Source organism: Limulus polyphemus, unplaced genomic scaffold (assembly GCF_000517525.1).
Source record: "Limulus polyphemus unplaced genomic scaffold, Limulus_polyphemus-2.1.2 Scaffold244, whole genome shotgun sequence".
Classification (NCBI taxonomy): domain Eukaryota; kingdom Metazoa; phylum Arthropoda; class Merostomata; order Xiphosura; family Limulidae; genus Limulus; species Limulus polyphemus.
Genome location: NW_013665854.1, coordinates 739,498 through 760,115, shown reverse-complemented (window position 1 = coordinate 760,115; position 20,618 = coordinate 739,498). Strand labels below are relative to the sequence as shown.

At 35.2% G+C, this 20,618-nt stretch overlaps 1 protein-coding gene across 1 annotated transcript in view; it reads right to left on the bottom strand.

Annotated features, from left to right (window-relative positions):
• Positions 1-20,618, bottom strand: part of LOC106478724 (neural-cadherin-like) — a 220,242-nt gene that overhangs the window by 23,004 nt on the left and 176,620 nt on the right. The window contains exons 14-17 of the mRNA XM_022382380.1: positions 16,016-16,131; positions 8,805-8,969; positions 3,396-3,720; positions 2,753-2,983 (exon numbers count right to left, since the gene is read on the bottom strand). Coding sequence (XP_022238088.1) covers positions 2,753-2,983; positions 3,396-3,720; positions 8,805-8,969; positions 16,016-16,131 — 837 coding nt within the window. The remainder of the gene's footprint in view (positions 1-2,752; positions 2,984-3,395; positions 3,721-8,804; positions 8,970-16,015; positions 16,132-20,618) is intronic.

Below are 20,618 nucleotides of genomic sequence, written 5' to 3'. Positions count from 1 at the left end.
AAGGGTTTGGTACTTACATAAACAAATTGCAAGCTACTGCAAAACACCAAAATTATTAAAACTGAAATATTTTGAAATTACAGACAAATTTTAGGTAATTTTTGAAATGCCAAGCTAGAAAAGAAGACAAGTGTTTAAATTTACCATGGCTGATGAAACAATGAAATGCGTAACCTATTACAAATGCTACAATACGCACAGATTTTTAGTTCTAAAAATAACACAGCGTATATGCAAAATCAACAATTCAAACACCCGGTGTTGTCAGTTTTATATCATTTTTACCATATAATGTTTTCTGAAGTAAAAATTGTTAGTGTTTATTTATGTAAGTGTAATAAGTAGTAATCGTCTTCATTGCATGATGCTGTATGTTGTTTAGGCAATACATATTACAATAACTAATTCTGGTTTCTTTAACAGTATCATTCATGGATACTTAATGCTTAAATCTATGTGTGGTTCAGAAATGCTTTTTTAATGATGTTTGAAATTCTAAGTGTGAATTCTCACATACCTAAGATGCATTACATTAGTCTAACCCTATTTGTAGGTTAGAATTCAGGTTATTCTAACTCTTTTCTAATGCTATCATATTTTTAGCCCATAAAAATTAAAGAACAGTGGCAAACTGAAATGGTAGGTCTTTCTACTAATAGCAACTTCAAAATATACTACTAGCTAGCAACTATATCTTGGGGTGAAAACTGGTATACATAACTGTTTTCCAATTTATTACACTTGATTGTTTTTGTTTTCCTGAATTCTAGTTCATATTATTAAATTTTGTCTGCTATTTGTAAATTTCCTGCACAGAGAAGACATGATGCCTAAAGCTACTTTATTTTTAGGTAACTCTGATCAGCTCTATTCTTAAGCTGGACTGGTTAATTTAGCAAAATGAAATACCTCAAGGTTAATGATCTTGGATTAAATTTGAAATGCAGTGAAAATGATCCACTTAAAGTATTGGACAATGAAGTGACAAATAATTAATCAAACTTGTCATAAAACATCAGTAGTAGGCAAATAATATTTTTTAACACTACATCTTTATCAGTAATGGATATGGCAAACTTAGTGTGATTGAAATACTATTAACATAACATAATGTTTTGGGACAACATGGAACCTATTGGTCCATCTCGACGGCTCCATCCTCTAAACTGAATTAAGATAATGATAAAAATTTTGAACACCCAGCCCTTTTCATTCATATACTTATCAAGCTTTTTCTTAAACTCACTCACATTTACTGCCTCAACAACATCTGAAGGCAACCCATTTCAAAGACCAACCACCTTGTTAGAAAAATAAAACTGTCTCAGCTGAAGATGACTCTTACCTTACCTTACATCAACACTACCAATTCCCTTTACAATCTTAAATACCTCATTCAGACCCCCCCCCCCCCAACAAGAGAAAAAATTTAAGAGATTTCAGCCTCTCCTCATATTACAACCCCTCCATCCCAGGCACCATTCTAGTAACCCTTTCCAACAATTCAATGTCCTTCCTCAGGTAAGGAGCCCAAGACTGAATAAAATATTCCAAATGCGGCCTAACCAATGACCTGTACAATGAAATTATAACATCTTTAGACTTGTATTCAATATTTCTGTAGATACAACCTAAAATCCTATTTGCCCTACCACTAGCAACAGCACATTGCTTGGATGGCTTTAGAAACTGATCAACTATTACACCAAGATCCCTTTCCTTCATAGCACTATTAAAGTTATTCCCATCCAAATTATACTTATAATTCAAATTATGATAACCCACATGCATTATCTTGCATTTATAATAATTAAAACCCATCTGCCATTTATTTGCCCAACTCATTGTGACATTAATCCAGTTTGACTGAACTCCATTTGTAACAAAGTTCTGCTTTCTTCCATCCAGCCACTCTTTTATCCAATTTGCTAACTTATCCCCCACACCTACAGAGCTAATTTTTTTACAAGCCTTTTATGTGGCACTTTGTCAAATGCTTTCTGAAAATCCAGATACACCAAATCTACACCCTTACCCTCATATACATAAGCAAGCAGTAACCTTTTCAAAGAATGCTAAAAGATATGTAAGGCAAGATTTTTCCTTAGTGAAACCATGTTGACTATCCAATAAAATTCTAAACTTTGATAAATGACTTTGTAAATCATTTTCCCACAACTGATGTAAGACTAATGGGTCTAAAATTACTGGGACAATTTTTATCATCTCTCTTGAAAAGAGGAGTTAAATTAGCTAACTTCCAATTCTCTGGTATCTGCCCACTATTTAAGGACTGCCAAAAATAACCCTTGGGGAAATATTATCTGGCCCAGGAGCCTTATCATTTTTTTAAACTTCTCAATTTTTTCTTAACCAGCTCAGAATTAATGCAGTCATATTCTTTGATCTTGTTTCCATTTATCAGCTGTTCAAGATGTGGAATACTGCTTAAATCTTTGTTATCATAAACTCTTTTAATCTTTGAATATGGGACTAGATAAAGAATGCACTGTTAGAAAACATTATAGGCCTAATACTAATGTCCTTTGAAAAGTATAATTAATCATAATAATGCTTTGCCAGCTGGAAAAAGGTACTCACACCATAACAATGAAGTGATAAGTTTAAAAGTTAAGGTCACAATATTTTCTTGGCCAAATGTCAATCATCATTTAAAGTCTTGGTCGATTGTCAGTCATCATTTAAATGAAGTGCCATAGCATTTGATTCAAAAATCACAAATCTCACTTACCTGACTGTCTTCCTCCATCTGTAGCAACAACTTTAATGGTGTACTCTGGATTGGTCTCCCTATCAAGGCAGCACACTGCTGTGGAGATGACTCCACTGTCTTTGTCTATTGCGAAGATCAACTCTCCGTTTTCATTAACTGGATTCTGTTCAATGGAATATGTCAGTTTTGCATTTTCACCCTCTTTTATGTCATCATAATCAGTGGCAGTCATGGTCATTACTGTCATGCCTGAGTAAGGTAAAAAAGGAACTAACTGTAATAGATTCATCATTGACAAATTATTTAATATATTTTGTTACTATTATTGACTGCATTGTAATGACTGTTTCATCGTTTTGACAATTTACTTTTGATGGAAAATGAATTTAAAAATTTATACTTTTTATTTATGTATGCTGTAAAATTTATGGCCACTTATTAGTTAGTTTGTAAAGACAACAACAACAACAACAACTTCCAAATGTTATGGGTAAGTAAAAATTATGTTATCTTTAAATCAAATTTTCAATATATCACTATCTTTAGAGAAAAACTTGAATCCTATTCAAATGCTGAGTGAGATATTATTTGTTTTCTTCTCGGCTTACAATTCTCAAGCTAGCTATTGAAATACTACACGTTACATTTCGAATTAACTTACCTGCTGGCCCATCCTCCGTCACATTGCCAACATACAGAGCTGACGGAAAAATGGGTGCATTATCGTTGATATCTTTAAGTTTAACAAGAACATCTGCATAACCCACCAGCCCATTACCTCCCTCATCTTCAGCAAATACAGTAAAGCGCCAATATGAGCGGCCCAGTGGGCGATCACGGTCTAACGGTTTAAGAACGTAGATCTCTCCTGTCGAGCTGTTGATTGCAAACTTGTTCTGGGCTGGGTTATTGTCTTCGATCCCTTGGCCTGTCAGAAAGTAGACAATTGCCTGATGACGGTCCCGATCACCATCTGTGGCTGTGACCTACAGAAGCACAACCTTATTAATGCAATCCATACAGCAGCTGATGATTTTTGATTGTTCAGTAGTTTTTTCCCCTAGTTGCCATGGGGATAATCAAGTCTTGTTAGTATTCGAAGTGCTAAGCCATGCATATAATTCGCCGAAATCCGCTAGAGCAATAAATTTTCAAAGATCTTGGGTCTCAGTTTTAAAAGAAAAAATACGGCACGTACGTGTTTATATTAACAATTCCATTTAACATTCCACGTGTAGGATTTGAATAGTGAATATAAAACCAAAAATAATAATAAAAGCATTTCCAAAAAACTAAGGTTATAGAAGCATGCGAAATCTGAAATGACGTAATATGCATAACAGGATATTTTGGTACTTCTAAAACACCCACGTTTTTAGTAACCATTCCAATCTAATTTGTCCTAGAACATAAGCTTAATTAAAACAGAGATTTGCGCAAAGCTACATCTGTTGCAAATATTGTTTTTCAAATATTCACCATGCGTATCTACGTTAGCCGTCCCTTGGTGTGAACTGATAGATTAAGAGGAAAACCAGCTAGACAACTCTTGGAATATTCTAATAAATTAGTAGGATTTGACCGCCACTCTTATAAGGCACACATGGCCCCAAAGTGCAGAGCGTGAAAACAGGATGAGAACCATTAATCAATGAATCCAAAGTCCGGTAAGCTGACCACAAGGCTACGCCCGGCCATAATCATACGAACTAACTTATTCTTCTAGGTATATATACAAGTTTAAACCTTTTGATATTTACCACAACGTTACCTTACAAAGAGGACGGCTCGTTTCGAAAAGCACACAAGTGCGTGTTATTCACAATAAAAAGGTACAAATATTAAAGCTCTCCTTCCACCAATTAGTGGATACGTTAATTATGAAACAAATAATTTTGCTTTACGATAGGGCCAACATGTTCACCCTTTCAGCCGTGGAGGCGTTATAACGTGACCGTCAATTCTACTATTCGTTGTTGAAGAGTAGGTCAAGAGTTGAGAGTGTGTGGTGTTGACAAGCTGCCTTCCCTCTCGTCCGTCTATCACTTTAAAATTAAGGACGGTTTGTTTGTAATTAAGCACAAAGCTACACAATGGGCTATCTGTGCTCTGCCCACCACGAGTATCGAAACCCGTATTCTAGCGTTGTAAGTCCGCAGACATACCGCTGTGCCACTGGGGGGCATTAAGGAATGCCAGCAAAGATAACCAATCTAGTAACCCTTTGCTAAATTCCATAAACAAAAAATCTTTACAAAGAAAATAGGTCCAAATGCAAACTCAAAGACTATATCACCGTTGTCCAATTTAGAATTAATAAAAAAATTACAGGGGAAGATAACTTATATCGACACTAGCTAAACGATGATAAGATCAGGTCTTAATATACCTTTCATTTTTTCTTCGATGACATCTTGAAGTCGATTATGTGAATGCCACGCTTTATTAACTGATAATCAAAGTTTTTACACTGTACATGGAGAATAGCGAGCAGTCAATCGGCAGCACAAACACTGCCTATCCTGGGTTCAAACCTCTGCCACAGAACATGCTCGCCCTTTATGCCGTGGGGACGTTATAAAGTTACGGCTAATCCCATTATTCGATGGCAAAAGAGTAGTTCAAGAGTTGGCGAAGGGTAGTGATGACTAGCTGCTTTCTCTCTAGTCTATAGATGCTAAATTATGGACAGCTAGCGCAGATAGCCCTCGTGTCACTTTGCGCAAAATTCAAAACAAACATCCAATTTCCTGTTGACAACTGGTTTTTCATATATTCATTTCGTCTATCATTTTTTGTTTACAGCCTATATATTTTAAGCTTTTTGTTTCAGGAAAACATGCCAAGCCTCAGTTCATCTACATGCTGGCTGCACATGCTCTCCTTGAATAAATATTTTTTAGTACTTGTTTGCCTATTTTCGGAGATCGAACCTCGAATTTTAGTCTTATAAGTCCTCAAGCTTACCGATGAGCTACAGGGGGATTTACTTTTTCAAAATATTTAGGCATAAGGACAACCCCAAGTCTTTCTACGATCTCATTCGAATATTGTGGTTCATAATAGAAACGCCATTTTTTTTCACGTTATTATTTTTGTCGTAAAAGAAGGCCCATTATGCAAAAATGACTATGCAATATCAAACATTCAACAGGTGTCCAGAAATGCATGAGGAAGACAGAGATCACCTCGTAAAAAACCAATAAATTGGCAGTTATCAGGCGCAGAAAGTTCAGAGTGTTAATTTATTTGAAGGTACCTTTAGATCTTAAAGTTGACGAGGAGATATCACTTCAAATATACATGTCATTGATAATAAAGTGAAGCTAGAACATAATCAGAAACATTCTCCCCCGGGGTAATTCTATGTTTCAAGGTAGAGTGCCTTCTGCTAAAAGATTAATCTGACATCCCCTTAATTCTTTGATGACGAGTTACTCACATGAGCTGCGAGCAAAATCTACAAAAATGTTGCTGAATATTAATTATAAGACTACCTGTCAACATCTAAAATCAAGGTAAATATGAGTTTGTTTAATGTAGTTCTTTTACTGGGAGAACTACATGGAACTTTTAGTTTTAAGTTTGACTGGATAAATATGATTTAGTGCGATCAGAATGTTGAGAAGTAAGGAACTGCTTTTTTCAAGTGCTCTATGTTTTGACAACGATTCATTGTTTGTAATATTAGATCGTGTTTACATAAATTTTTTGTGAAGATATTGAGTAAGCAATGGTTCATTAACCGGTAATTGCCAATATAAAATGATCTTTCGATTAAGTTTCTAGATAACCAGTTTTTGAAAAGATACCAAATAACCAGTATCTTTTATTTTATGTATATGGAAGCACTTTGTTTACGATTTACTGATATCAAATATTCGAATCTCTGTTTTTGTTCACAATAGACATCCCTAATTTATGACAATCAATGGTTGTTTTAAAAGATGAGTTTGAGACAACCCTTAATTTAAGAGCAACTGTATTTGAACGACTTTAAACGATACAACGATTAAATTAAGCTTGTTTAAACAATACTTTTAATACCTATCATCCATTAAGGGTTAGATCCCAAGAACCTCGAGAAGAAAAGTTGTTATTAAAAACATTATAGCACGTGCTCAAGGCCCAGAAGTAACCAAATCTATGCTGTTCAACCACACTTTACATAAATTAGCATGTGATTATTATTTTGTGTGTGTGTGTGGAAGATACTTGAAGGAATTATATCCTAGTCGACCCTAGTTTTGAAGGAAAGATAACCAGTCAACATCATCTACCATAAACTCGTAGACTACTCTATTAGAATACTTGGATCCGACCGTCACTCTTATAATGCATCCATGGCCCCAAAAATGCGGTATGCAGTTTGTTTTTGTTTTTTTATTGGCGGCTACACAGTGGCGTAGCCAGGTACAACATTTTGGGTGAGCCTGGAGTTGAAATGGACGGGCATGAGGTGCATAGAAGCTAAGGAGCAAGTTACAGGTGGCTTAAAAAAAATAGTGCTACCTATGACGTATTTAGACATAGGAACCAACAAATACACTTGTAGGATGTGCCCCGCCCTAGCTAATCCGTGGCTACTCATCTACGGCGGTAACGAGGCGCGAACCAGGGAAACTCGGATCAACAGTCCGGCACGCTAATCACTGGGCCGCTAAAAGAAAAAATTCCGCGCTTACACTCAACTAATGTATTCATCAGGGATACACGGGTAGTAAAATTTGACCGAATTCCGGGACCGGATACCCGGTCACTAAGCTTTGGCCGGGGCCGGGTGTAAACCCGGACCGGGTTCTCCCCTTACCCCCCCAAAAAAAACAACAACATACACAAAAATTAAAAACAAAAACAATTGACGGTTATTACATTTAACCGAATAATCACCAAGAGAACAAGTTTTACTTTCAACTTTCAATGCCTTGCCCCAACTTCTCAAACCCCAACCCCTATTGTTCTCAAAACCCCCACCTACCCCAGAAATCCACTCCTCAAGCCATGCCCGTTATTAACCCCTATTGTTCTCCGAATCCACGACTTTCAGCGGGCGTTCAGTTTTTGTTGATCGGAACACGTTTTTTTTTTTTTTAAAACTAAACCAATTATTGACTGTAACTTTCAGTAGTGTGTTAATTACCACAAAGATTAGGACTTAGATGTCTTACTTTGACACTCGACCGGAGCCGATTATTGCCGAGTAGCCCAATAATCGGCCGGGGCCGAATATCTGGCCGAGTACCCGTTCATCCCTAGTATTCATACATTCATGTTTGTGAAATATCCTGCAGTTCAAACGTGTTAGAAATAAAATATGTATAGCCAAGTTTTGCATTTCATTTTAACAAAATATCTAATTTGATTTACATTATTTAGCATAAATAATCTTTGATATTCCTTCAGTACGTTCGTCCCCCTTCGTGGGTCAGCGATTAGCTTACGGACTTAAAACGTTAAAATCCAGGGTTCAATCCTTCAGCGATGGAAAGAGCGCAGTTATCCTATCTATGTGGTTTTGCATTAAAACACACAAACAAACAAATCTTCAATAATGTTATCTTGTAAACAACCTATAAAGTAATTCATATCACTCGGTGTAAAATGAAAAACAAAGATGAAGGGGAACAAAACAAAAAAGAAACAAACACGTTCAGTAAAACAAGAATACAAAAAAAAAGTTATTTAAAAACCAGTCAACTAATCAAATATCTTTTCTACAGAAATCTCTTCTTCTTATTTCAGTTAGTATATTATATCGCATGTAAATAGTATTTGAAACTTATTTTTTATGTTTTGGTAACATGTACAAGGCTTAGTGTGGATCACCAACCAGTGTATGAATTTTCATCCTTTTCAAATAAATTAGTTCGTTTCTGTATTTTAAAGATAAATCACACTGACTTTGTTTCGAATGTCAGTTTTACACTTTAAAGTGACTTCTAGTAGAATAGTGATGCAAACACATGGATATCTGATATCTGCCAATGTCAACAATATAACTGGACAAGACCACCACGGCATACAAGAACAGAGGTATTTAGCATAAAAAGGACAGTCAGTACAAACTTACCTGTAGCACGCGTTTGGGTAAATCCCTATTATCTTCCTCAATAATCTGTGTCTCGTAGGTGGATCGATCGAAGACGGGCGGGTTATCGTTCACGTCCTTAATACGGATAACAACCGTGGTGTAGTTCTCGTTAAGGTTATCTGAAGCTACCAAGCGCAGCTTGTACTAAAGAATAATAAAAGACAACAACACAAAAACGTCGTTAAACGAAAAGCGAACGTTAAAACTCCACTGACCTTAGCCTAAGGACTTGCAATCTTTACAATACAAATAAATACGTTCATTAATTGCAAGAGAACAACAAAATAAATTTTTTCTTCAGTACGCTCCTAATATTAAGAAGATAGCGAGTCTAAATTTTCTGACAAGCGTATACCCCCCCCCCCCCCATTGGCTGGGCGATAAGTCTGAAGGCTTATAACGCTGAAAGCCGTGTTTTAATACTTGTAGTGGGCACAGCACAAATAGCCCATTGTGTAACTATGCGCTAAACTACAAACAAACTGACAGGTGTCTAAGAAGAGACCACTATCAACATGGAGTAGAAAAACCGGAATTTATAATTTCTAACAGCTGTTAAAGTGGTACTTTTTAATTATTTAATTAATTATTAAACACGAACAAAAGGAAAGCACTGTGCATGATAAACGTTGATCATTAATAATGAAGAATGTGGCAGATTTGTAACTTCACCTATTATAGGAAAGTAGATTTTATTTTAAATAAAATACGGTAGAAATTATTAATGTATCATAATCTGTTATTACAAATAATTTTCATGATAAACAAGGAGCAAGAGAACCGTCCTTGCTCAAATAATTTTCAATCTAATATTGGTCCAAGGTTAACACTAAATATATGTTTTTCGTAAACAAAACTGCCTCTTGTATGTATACCAATCACGCATCTTAACTATTTCACAATAAGACGAAGACAGAAATCGTGTTAACCATTACTAGGCAGTAACTTTTACAAGTATCACCATTTAGTGATACTACAACCAAAGATCTGCCATCACAGTAGTATATATAACATGCTAATATTTAATACTCGTGATTAAACAGATTTATTTAGTGTTAGTACTGCTGTAAAACTGATTCATAGTGATACATGTAACGTGCTAATATTAAATACTCGTGGTTAAACAGATTTATATTTATCCCTCAATAGTTACAAAGATGCAATTAGAAATTTACATTACTTTTATAGTGATTCCACTAGGATAACAATCGGAATTCCCCCAGTGGCACAGCGGTATGTTTGCGGACTTACAACGTCAGAAGCCAGGTTTCGATACCCGTGGTGGGCAGCGCACAGATAGCCCATTGTGTAGCTTTATGCTTAATTACAAACAAACAATTGGAATTCTAAAATAATTCTGATACAGAGTTACTAGATTTCTATATGTTTACAATGGTGTTCTCCTTTACAAAACTTATAAAATATCACACAAGTTAAATTCTAATACCAAATTTATAAAAATTATAACACCTTAAAACAAGATTTTTAAACGTGCTTTAATAATTAAAATGTGAAGGAAAAACAATTATGAAAAGGGATTCATTTATTTTTTAACTAAAACATAGAACTAAATTATTGTAAATAAACTTTAAAATAATTTACGATAATACATAATTTAAAAACTACTACTATCAGTCAGTTAACAGAGATTTGTTTTATATTGGCTACCAGTTGGTTAACAGAGATTTGTGTTTTTTTTACATTGACTACCAGTTGGTTAACAGAGATTTGTTTTATATTAACTACCAGTTGGTTAACAGAAATTAGTTTTTTTTTACATTGACTACCAGTTGGTTAACAGATTTGTTTTTTATATTGACTACCAGTTGGTTAACAGAGATTTGTTTTATATTAACTACCAGTTGTTTAACAGATATTTGTATTTTTATATCGACTACCAGTTGGTTAACAGAGATTGGTTTTTTATATTGACTACCAGTTGGTTAACAGAAATTTGTTTTTTTACATTGACTACCAGTTGGTTAACAGAGATTTGTTTATTATATTGACTACCAGTTGGTTAACAGAGATTTGTTTTATATTGACTATCAGTTGGTTAACAGATTTTTTTATATTGACTACCAGTTGGTTAACAGATATTTTTTTTATATTGACTACCAGTTGGTTAACAGATTTTTTTATATTGACTACTGTTGGTAAAAGAGTAGCCCAAGAGTTGGCGGTGGGTGGTGATGACTAGTTGCCTTCCCTCTAGTCTTACACTGCTAAATTAGGGACGGCTAGCGCAGATAGCCTTCGTGTGGCTTTGCACGAAATTAAAAACAACAACAACAAACAAAACAAATTATATTGACAACCAGTTGGTTAACAGAGATTTGTATTTTTATATCGACTATCAGTTAGTCAACAGAGATTTGTTTTTCATATTGACTACCAGTTGGTTAACAGAGATTTGTTTTAATATTGACTACCAATTGGTTAACAGAGATTTGTATTGTTTTTTTTTACATTGATTACCAGTTGGTTAACAGAGATTTTTTTTTATACTGACTAGTAACTGAAGATGCATTTTTATAACAGCATGTTAACGGGATAGCGTAAATTTTCATATAAGCCATTTAGTTAATATCAACTATCTATTATGGCAAATTATATACATTGATTTTTAGAGGTTGACAGGAGCGGGCTTAGACATGCCGAGGCCCTAAGCTATGTTTAGCTTGTGGCCTCCCTGCAAGTAAAAAAACAAAAACAAGACATTTTTTGAGGGCCCCTCGTAGGGTAAGGCCTGAAGGTATAGTTTTCTACTTTAAGGCAAAGTCCGCTACTGGAGGTACATTCTATTAAATCAACTTTGGGGCCTCACCGCATCGTTCAATCCATTTCGCCACGTCCAATGACTTGACCGGTATTGTCTTCGTATAAAATACAACCATATCCGTTTCATTACTCAGCTGATTGAGGTATGCCACGGTTAAACGTGTACGCCATGGAATTAAACTTGTGTACGGGTGGGTGACTTGTGTCGCTTTTCTAGAGAGAGATCATTCTTGATATTGTTGTTTACTGTTGCCTGGGGCACGTAGGCAGCTTTAGCCACTCAGCTTTGTGTTCGTGAAACCTCACCTGTTACAAGCTGTGGAACACTGGTTACCACGCCTGGGGTACGGCTTGTTCCAGATCTTTTTCTGGGTGGTTCTGGTACCCCATGGTGATCCTTAACCCTTTGTGTTCTAATGTCATTAAGTAAAAGAGATATTCCTCGCTTGGAAATTCTGTCTCCGGACTGAATGTATCGAAATTTGTTTTTTACATACTCTTCCCAAAAGCGACCAATCTTCTGTGGCATTATACTACCTACGAAAGCCAAACGATGTCCAAACGTAGTTGTGATACATGTCATTCCTTCGCGATACTTTCAGCCGCGCAGAGATGTGTTTTATACTGACTTGTTAATAAAGGTGTCTTTCCATACCGTGCGGTTATAAGAGATGTGTTTTTTATACTGATTTTTTAATAATGGTGTCTTTTCTTATTGGTAAATTAAGAGAAGTGTGTTGTTATGCAGAACAATTAAAAAGACATTTTTTTTTCAGTGGAAAGCAAACACATGTGTATTTTTCCAATGTAGGCTAACATTGGTGTCTTTTTATATTGGTTGGTGAACAACAGTTTTTTTTCCACAGAAAAGCTAACAGGTTTGGTTTGTTATGAATTTCGTGCAAAGCTACACGAGGGCTATCTGCGCTATCCGTCCCTAATTTAGCAGTGTAAGACTAGAGGGCAGGCAGCTAGTCATCACCACCCACCGCCAACTCTTGGGCTACTCTTTTACCAACGAATAGTGGGATTGACTGTCACATTATAACGCCCCCATGGCTGAAAGGGTGAGCATGTTTGGTGGGACGGGGATTTGAAACCGCGACCCGCAGATTGCGAGTCGAGCGCCCTAACCACCTGGTCATGCCGGGCCTGAAAAGCTAACAGAATAGTGTTGTTACACTCACCTCTTAAAACAGATATACTTATTTGTTGGCTGGTTTACAAATATTCCAATACAGGGATTTTAACAGAAATTGTTTTATTCGGACTAAAAGAAGTGCTTTACACTGAAATGTTAACAGAAGGGTGATTCCATACTAGCCAGTAAACAAAGGTCTTGTTCATTAGTATGATATCTATCTATGATCGAGATGTAAAATTCTTCCAAAACACGTGTATAAAGCCATTCAAACGTAAATGTAAACGCTGGATCAATTTCATTAAGATAATCTTAGTTTCGTTTTGGGGACCCCTTGTGTTATATTTATCTAAATCGAGCAGCGCAGCGATTATTTGATTTGGTACACCACAGGGATCGAACCCCGAAATTTAATGTTATAATCCCTCGGGCTTGCGTAGTGAACGGCCATAACAATTCAGGATAATCGCTAGCGGCTAGAACTAATTTCAATCTTCACCATTCCTTTTGTAATCAGCATGTTTGCACATTTAGAATTTCTAAAGCGTTTCCGCCATTGTAAACATTAGAATATCGATTAAAAGTTAATATTTTTGAACATTTCCAGGATAATTAAAAATAAAGATTCATCCAGGAATTTGTAATTAACTATGTCACTCTTCTTTATTTCTCGGCAAAGACAGAGAGAGAGAGAGAGAAAAAGAAAACATATTATGTTGTTTTCTGTAATAGATTTTCTTTCTTTTTCGTTTTGGTTTGAGCCTTCTACACCTCATTCTATTATGTAGATTGCTGTGGATTGACGTTTGTGTAAAATTTCTATCTAACTGCACTTGTTATAATTCCTATAATAGATCATAATTGCAAGTTCAAGATATATGCTAGAAAATGAGAAACAAAAATCACCAAAAATATATTTATTTTTCTGAAATATATTCTATTCTAATGCATATAGATAAAGTTAAATTCATTGTTTAATAATACAGAATTACAAATATAGATAACAAAATATAAAAAAAAAAATCCGGAAGGTTTTCATTTCTTCTTCCTTTATTTTCTTATTTTAAACATTTTGAACGATTAAATCATTTTAAAGTTTTATTTGCCTCTGAGCACAGTGGTCTATGATTCAATCAGCGTGTTGCTTTTGGCAGAAGCAATCATCTGCACATGTGACGTGAGGAGCAGTGTTTTTGTCGTTCATCCTTTAAGAAAATGCAACATTTTAATCCAATAAAACATTTATTATACGTTTTAAATTCAATATTAGATTTCTAAAGTGAATTTTATAATAGTGCCTTCTTAGAATTTTGCTCTAAAAAATAAAATTTCCTGGTGGAACGTACGAGAAGTGATGTAATTGCGGTAGACGTACAATATAATCAGCTATCTTAGGGTAAAATTTATCGTTTATATACATATATTTTTATGGAAAGATAGAATGGTGTTTTTTTGTCATTATTTGAACTTCCGTTAATTCTTTTTACATCTTCGTATAACGCGCGTTCCTTCCAGTCGTGGGATTGTAGGTTAGCGTGCCGGGCTACGGATCGCAGGGTCCAAGGTTCGAGATCACAAAATGCCGTTGAACAACAACAACATAAATTATAAACTTTTCTGACATTTCAGATGTGGGTGCATTATAAAAATGAGAGTTAATCTCGCTATATGGTCAAGAACAACCGCGTAGGAGGCGGATGCCAGTGTATGATAGCCATCCTTCTGATTAATAGTTCTAAATTAGGGTCTCTGACCTGGCCGTTTACCCATGTGGCATATAACCTGCCGTTCAGTTCGAAAATATTAAATACCTTTAGGCCAATTTTTACCCCCTGTCTTCTCTCTTCTATATGTTTCATTTTACATATTACATTCTCTGTTTTTCATAAATCAGTATTTGCCATCATGAAAACTTTATGTAAATGAACATACCTCTCCATCTTTCACTGCACAATTACATATATATTGAAAACAGGAATGAAGGACTGAGTGGGCTGGATAGTAATAGGTGGAATTGTACTTGACTTGATGTTACAGGTTAATGACGTGAATATCCAGTTAAATTTATATCTGTACGCATGGATATGACCAAACGTTTATACCTGTGTGTATATGATATGGGACATCACTATTTGCGATGCATTATCTACAAAAGAAGTTATTGAATCTACTGTCTGGAAAACTGCCTCCAGCGAAAGTCCATTGCTATGTATGTCAGATTCACATATGAGAAAGAGGGAATGCTAGGTTGGACTTCCATTAAAAACCTGTCAATTCCTCCCCTCACCAATATGTAGGTCTACACATTTACATTTTAGTCTCCCACACATACACTTTCAAGTTCGTTCCGAATCCTATGGATAGACTGGAAATGATATATTTTTGTAAGGTAACAACATATGATTTTTTTATCTTATAATACGAGCATTTGTTTCATTCATAATATCAAGAATAATGCACGAAATAATTGTTCATATTCATTTGTAATATCACACGAAAATTTGGATAAGTGCAATTGATACGTAACTTGTATCAATTTCGAATAAAACTTGCTATCACTACTCTTCTTATTTTAAGCGATTGATCACAACCAGGTGCTTTTTTTTGTATCATTTATGACGTAAAAACTAAAACAGCTTTAACTGATGTATATCTATATACCTGTACGAAACAAAACCTGATGCAAATAGTGTAATATTTCATTGTTCAATTGAGGAACCAAAAAAAAAAAAATCCATGACTTATCTAGACTGTTATCTGAATGTAACAGCATCCAACAACAGAATTCAAGCATGTGGATGTGTATTAAGCACAAATATAGATTTGTTAACTGTACGTTACAGACCGCAATAAAGGGTTACGACAGCTGTACTTGAAATATTGTGCAAGTGTTACAATCTTAATTTTTGTTTTCTTTGATCCCTCTCTCTACTGTACTTGAAATTTTGTAATTATAACATTAAATTTACATTCTGACGTTTGTAAATTGTTTGTAATTAAGCACAAAGATACACAATGGGCTATCTGGGCTTTGCCCATAACGAGTATCGAAACCCGGATTCTAGCATTGTAACTCCGCAGACATACCGCTGTGCCACTGGAGAGGGGCGTTTGTAAATTGACTTCCTTGTTCTTGACATAATACACTGATTAATACTTAATACTCTGATGTCTTCAGAAACTTGAGGTTCAGAAGATAAGCGTAACTTGGTGAGCTTTTTTCTTGAATTAGATAACATTTTTTTACGAAACAACAACAACAACTTACCTTTTGTCTCGTCTCATAGTCTAAAGGTCCAGCAACGTAGATAGCACCAGTTTCATTTTTCACTGCAAAAGCGCCCCCTATATTTCCTTGCGTAATTTCATATCGGATTCGAGAAGCTGTAAAAAGGAGGGTAGTTAAGATATACATACTTGATGATGTTTTTTATAATCATCAGCGGTTTCTGCTAAAAATAAGGTGGGGGAAAAACTTCATTTTGACTAATTTGGATACATATCCTAACTGATTGTACAAAAGGACCATAACCTTAATATTGACCATTGGTCTACTAGTGTGATGTTCTCAGATGTACTAATTTCCTAGAAGTAAGAGCAATACCCGCTCTAACTTGAGGACTGGAAGAAAATGTCTTTCGGAATTTAACTGAATGTCTGACCTTACTGAATTTAGGAAACAGTTGTGTGTATTAACCCTAATGAACCCGCAAAGGCGAAATGTTGGTTAAAATATAAAACTTCTTTTATAAATATCTGGAATATAAAAGTCGTTTTTTTCTAAACGTTTTATCAAGAGATTGAACACTAAGGTAAATTACAAACAGTTTATTTAAAAATCTACAGAAATTAACAAAAGTATAAGGAATATTCCAACCCCATCTTCCGTGGGAAAGTCTAGCAATACCAAAAAAAAAAAAAGAAAAAAGAAAGAAAGAGTGACCCTTAACATGTTTGACTAGTACAAGAATAAGGTCATCGCACTTCAAAGCCACCTATTTGCATGCAATACATTCAACACGTGCGCCAAAACACGCACAAGTGCCAAAAACGTTTGAAATTTTGGTAAATAACAGAATTTCATTTTTTTATCTAAAAGGAAAAGAAACACTTGGGCATGCTTCACATACCACAACAGAAAGCAGAGTTCAAACTCTGTAGGCCTAACTAGAAGCTCATAAAATGTTTTAAAAAAATATATATATTTGAAGGGTTGGGCATTGTATTTATTTATGGGGTTTCGTATTTATATTTGTGGGTAAATCATTTGATCCATCTTTTAGATAACGAATTATGAAGAAAAGATTTGTTTTTTTAATTTGTCTGTGGAGAATAAATTACTTTAGTTCACGAAACATTAGTGTACCAAGAACGATATATATATTTGTGTGTATCTGAGGAACATCGATTGCACTTATGTCAGGGTTTCAACAAACAAACATTATCAATGCAAATAACAGATAACTCCTCCCGAAAACAGATTGTTGGTAAAGTACCGTATCTATTGTATACAGTGCAACATTCCTAGCAGGTTTTAGTTCCACACACACATATATATATATATATACATATATACTCGCAAAGACCACCAAAACATTTGCAGTCTCTTTATTGCAACAGCACTTTTTTAACTACAGGATTTCTAGAATTATACAAAAGAATTCTAATTGAAAACACCAAAATCTATAAGTCCAATTTCTTTAGACCTAACATTAGTTAAGCCTTTATTTGACAAAGAGATAAATTAACACTGTAACTTGTGTATGTTTTTTTGTTTTACTTTAGTTACCGCTAAACTTTACTGGACTCAATAATATCAATAAATAAACTTATAATGTTATTTTATGACCTAACGTTAGACCTTTTTATAAAAACTTTAATAAGCTTTTAATATGTTGCTTTACAAAATGTCTACTAAAGTATATTTACGACCGCTTTTTGTTTACACCCATTGAAATGAATTGCACGCGCATGCGTATTTAGATAGTAGGGTTTTCAGAACAGACAAAAACTGAGTGTTGTTATAATAGATATAATTTTAGTACCCAATATTATTTCTCGATGTTTCTCCTTCAGAAGGATGAATAAGTACGATGTGTAAGTATTAATATTTTATGGCAAAGCTACTAATGCTATCTGCCGCCGTCCCTAATTTCGAACTACTAACCAGATGGAAGGCAATCAGTCACAGCAAACTACCACCCACCATCCACGCTGAGAGATTAACTGTCATTCTTGTAAACCACCCACAACTGAAAGTGAGGGAATTTTTTTAAGACATTGAAAGGATTCGAACCTGGTTCGTCAGCTCCGAAATCCAGAGCTCTACTACATGCAGGGTCAATACACGCCCGCGATGTTTAGTTTCATCTTCAACAAACAGGAAGAAAGGAGAACCTTCAAGTTTTTACAACTAGAAAAACATACATTTTCCCGACAAAAAAACACAAAAAAACTAATCGATTTCGAAAGTTCCATTTTATTTCTGCAATACCAACAGTTCTAAAAAATTGCTTTGTAAATTCGAATACATACGCACTGATAATAAATTGAAGAGTAGAAAGAGATCAGTGATAAACGCAAGTTACTCGGTGCATGAACTACAAATATAGTTTTAATTCCATCGAACAAAATAGCCAACTGATCATAGAAACACTCCTTTTAAACAAAAAATCGTTTATCTTCGACTCGAAGCCACCACAGTTCAAAATTTAATCAATACCTTAACTTATAACAATCTTCTCGGAGAATAATACTATTACATTGGTCTGACGCTTGTGGAACAGAAAAAAAAACACAACAAAAATAACTCATCAATTAGATATTAGATTCTAAGGAGACTTTGCAATTACGTTGGATTCAATAACTTATTAACAAGTTAAGTTGTCTGACGTTAACTCGCAAAAGGTCTTGTACTGATCTTTAGCACCCTGTGTCATGGCCAGGTGGTTAGGGCGCTCGACTCGCAATCTGCGGGTCGCGGGTTCGAATCCCCGTCCCACCAAACATGCTCACCCTTTTAGCCATGGGGGCATTATAATGTGATGGTCAATCCCACTATTCGTTGGTAAAAGAGTAGCCCAAGAGTTGGCGGTGGGTGGTGATGACTAGCTGCCTTCCCTCTAGTCTTACACTGCTAAATTAATGACGGCTAGCGCAGATAGCCCTCGTGGAGCTTTGCGCGAAATTGAAAACAAACAAACAAACTGTGCCATGGATATAAGTTCCCTCTATATTATTATTGAGTGTATGACAATCACATATACCACGATACTTTTGTGCTTTCGGTGAAAAGAATGTAGAAGTAGCAAGACATATTTAAGTACGTCGATACATTTGTGAATAGATAGAAACTGTCATTTCGAGACTTTAATGTGACTACATTTAGTTACGTTGATACACCGTCAGCATAGTAGTTAAGAGCCATTATTCTAAATGATTTTTTTTTCTTGAAGCCGGGAACAAAAGTTGAACTATTATGCGATTGGCGACTAAAATAAAGTTAGAGATAAAGAAATTCGCAAGATATGGTTCAAATACAGGGTAGGCCAAAATTACCTTTTCTACTTTAAAATTTGATAATTAAATAACTAAAGAAATACAACCACGCAGTTTGTAGCCCAACTCAAACAGTAGGCTAATTCCGTGGCCATTGCGCTCGCCAGACATCACTCCACTAGACTTCTTTCTTTGGGAGTATGTTAAGGATATCGTGTATCGCACACCTATAGCAAACATCACGGAGCTAAAGACCAGGATAACAGATGGTATCGTCACTGTAACTGTAGACACGTTGCAGCGAACGTGGACTGAAACCGAATATCGGTTGGACGTACTGAGAGCCACTAATGGTAATCGCGTAGAAGTCTACTGACACGTCAATAAAAACTGTTTCAGTTGGGCTACAGGATGGTGAAAACTGCATGGTTGTATTTCTTTAGTTATTTAATTATTAAATTTTAAAACAGAAAATATAATTTTGGACCACCCTGTATAGTATACATTATTTCTCTACAGTGCTGTACACAGTAACTGTATAACATTTCATGCTACAATACTCTAGAATCTAGATAACAATAAATAATATACATAAAATATAATACGATAGAAAGAGGAATGTTTTACATTTCATTCTGTAGAGGGCATTAGATATGCACACTCAAAATCATGCCACGTGGTAACTGTCAGTATTAACATTTTTAGTTATCGTAACAAGTCATCTACACTGGTTCTTCTGGATTCTTTTCGGTGATATTAATGTTAAATTCATGATTAAGCAACTCTTATGTACTAAGTTATTACAGAACGCATATTAAATGCATTCTGCTTTATACAAATTAGCCTTTTGAATGCTGCTCGGCTCGAACTAGGTCGCTCTAGTGTTTAGGGATCTCGACTTGCAATGTTAGGGGTTCGAATCACATCATCGAACATGCTCGCCCTTTTAGCCGTGGGTGTGTTATAATGTGACACTAAATCCCACTAATCGATTAAAGTGCATCACAAATATTGGCGATGGGTGGTGTTGATTAGCTGTCTTCCCTCTTGTCACTTTTAAATTAGGGACGGCTAGCGCAGAAAGCCCTCGAGCAGCTTTGTGCGAAATTCAACAAACAAATAATTGAAATAAACTTCAATCAATATGACGTTGCCACATATCGTGCACAAACTACGCTATACATACTGATATAGCTTCACAAGTCCGGATCACTCTTATTGGTTTTGATTCTGGAAGCGTTGGAAGTTTAAAGAAAGACAACCTCTACTTAAAGCTTACCTATGATTTAATATATTCATGCATAATACACGATTTCATCGGAGGAATGTTTTTTCCTTTTAATTCAACAGTTGGTTTGGAAACAGTATCAATC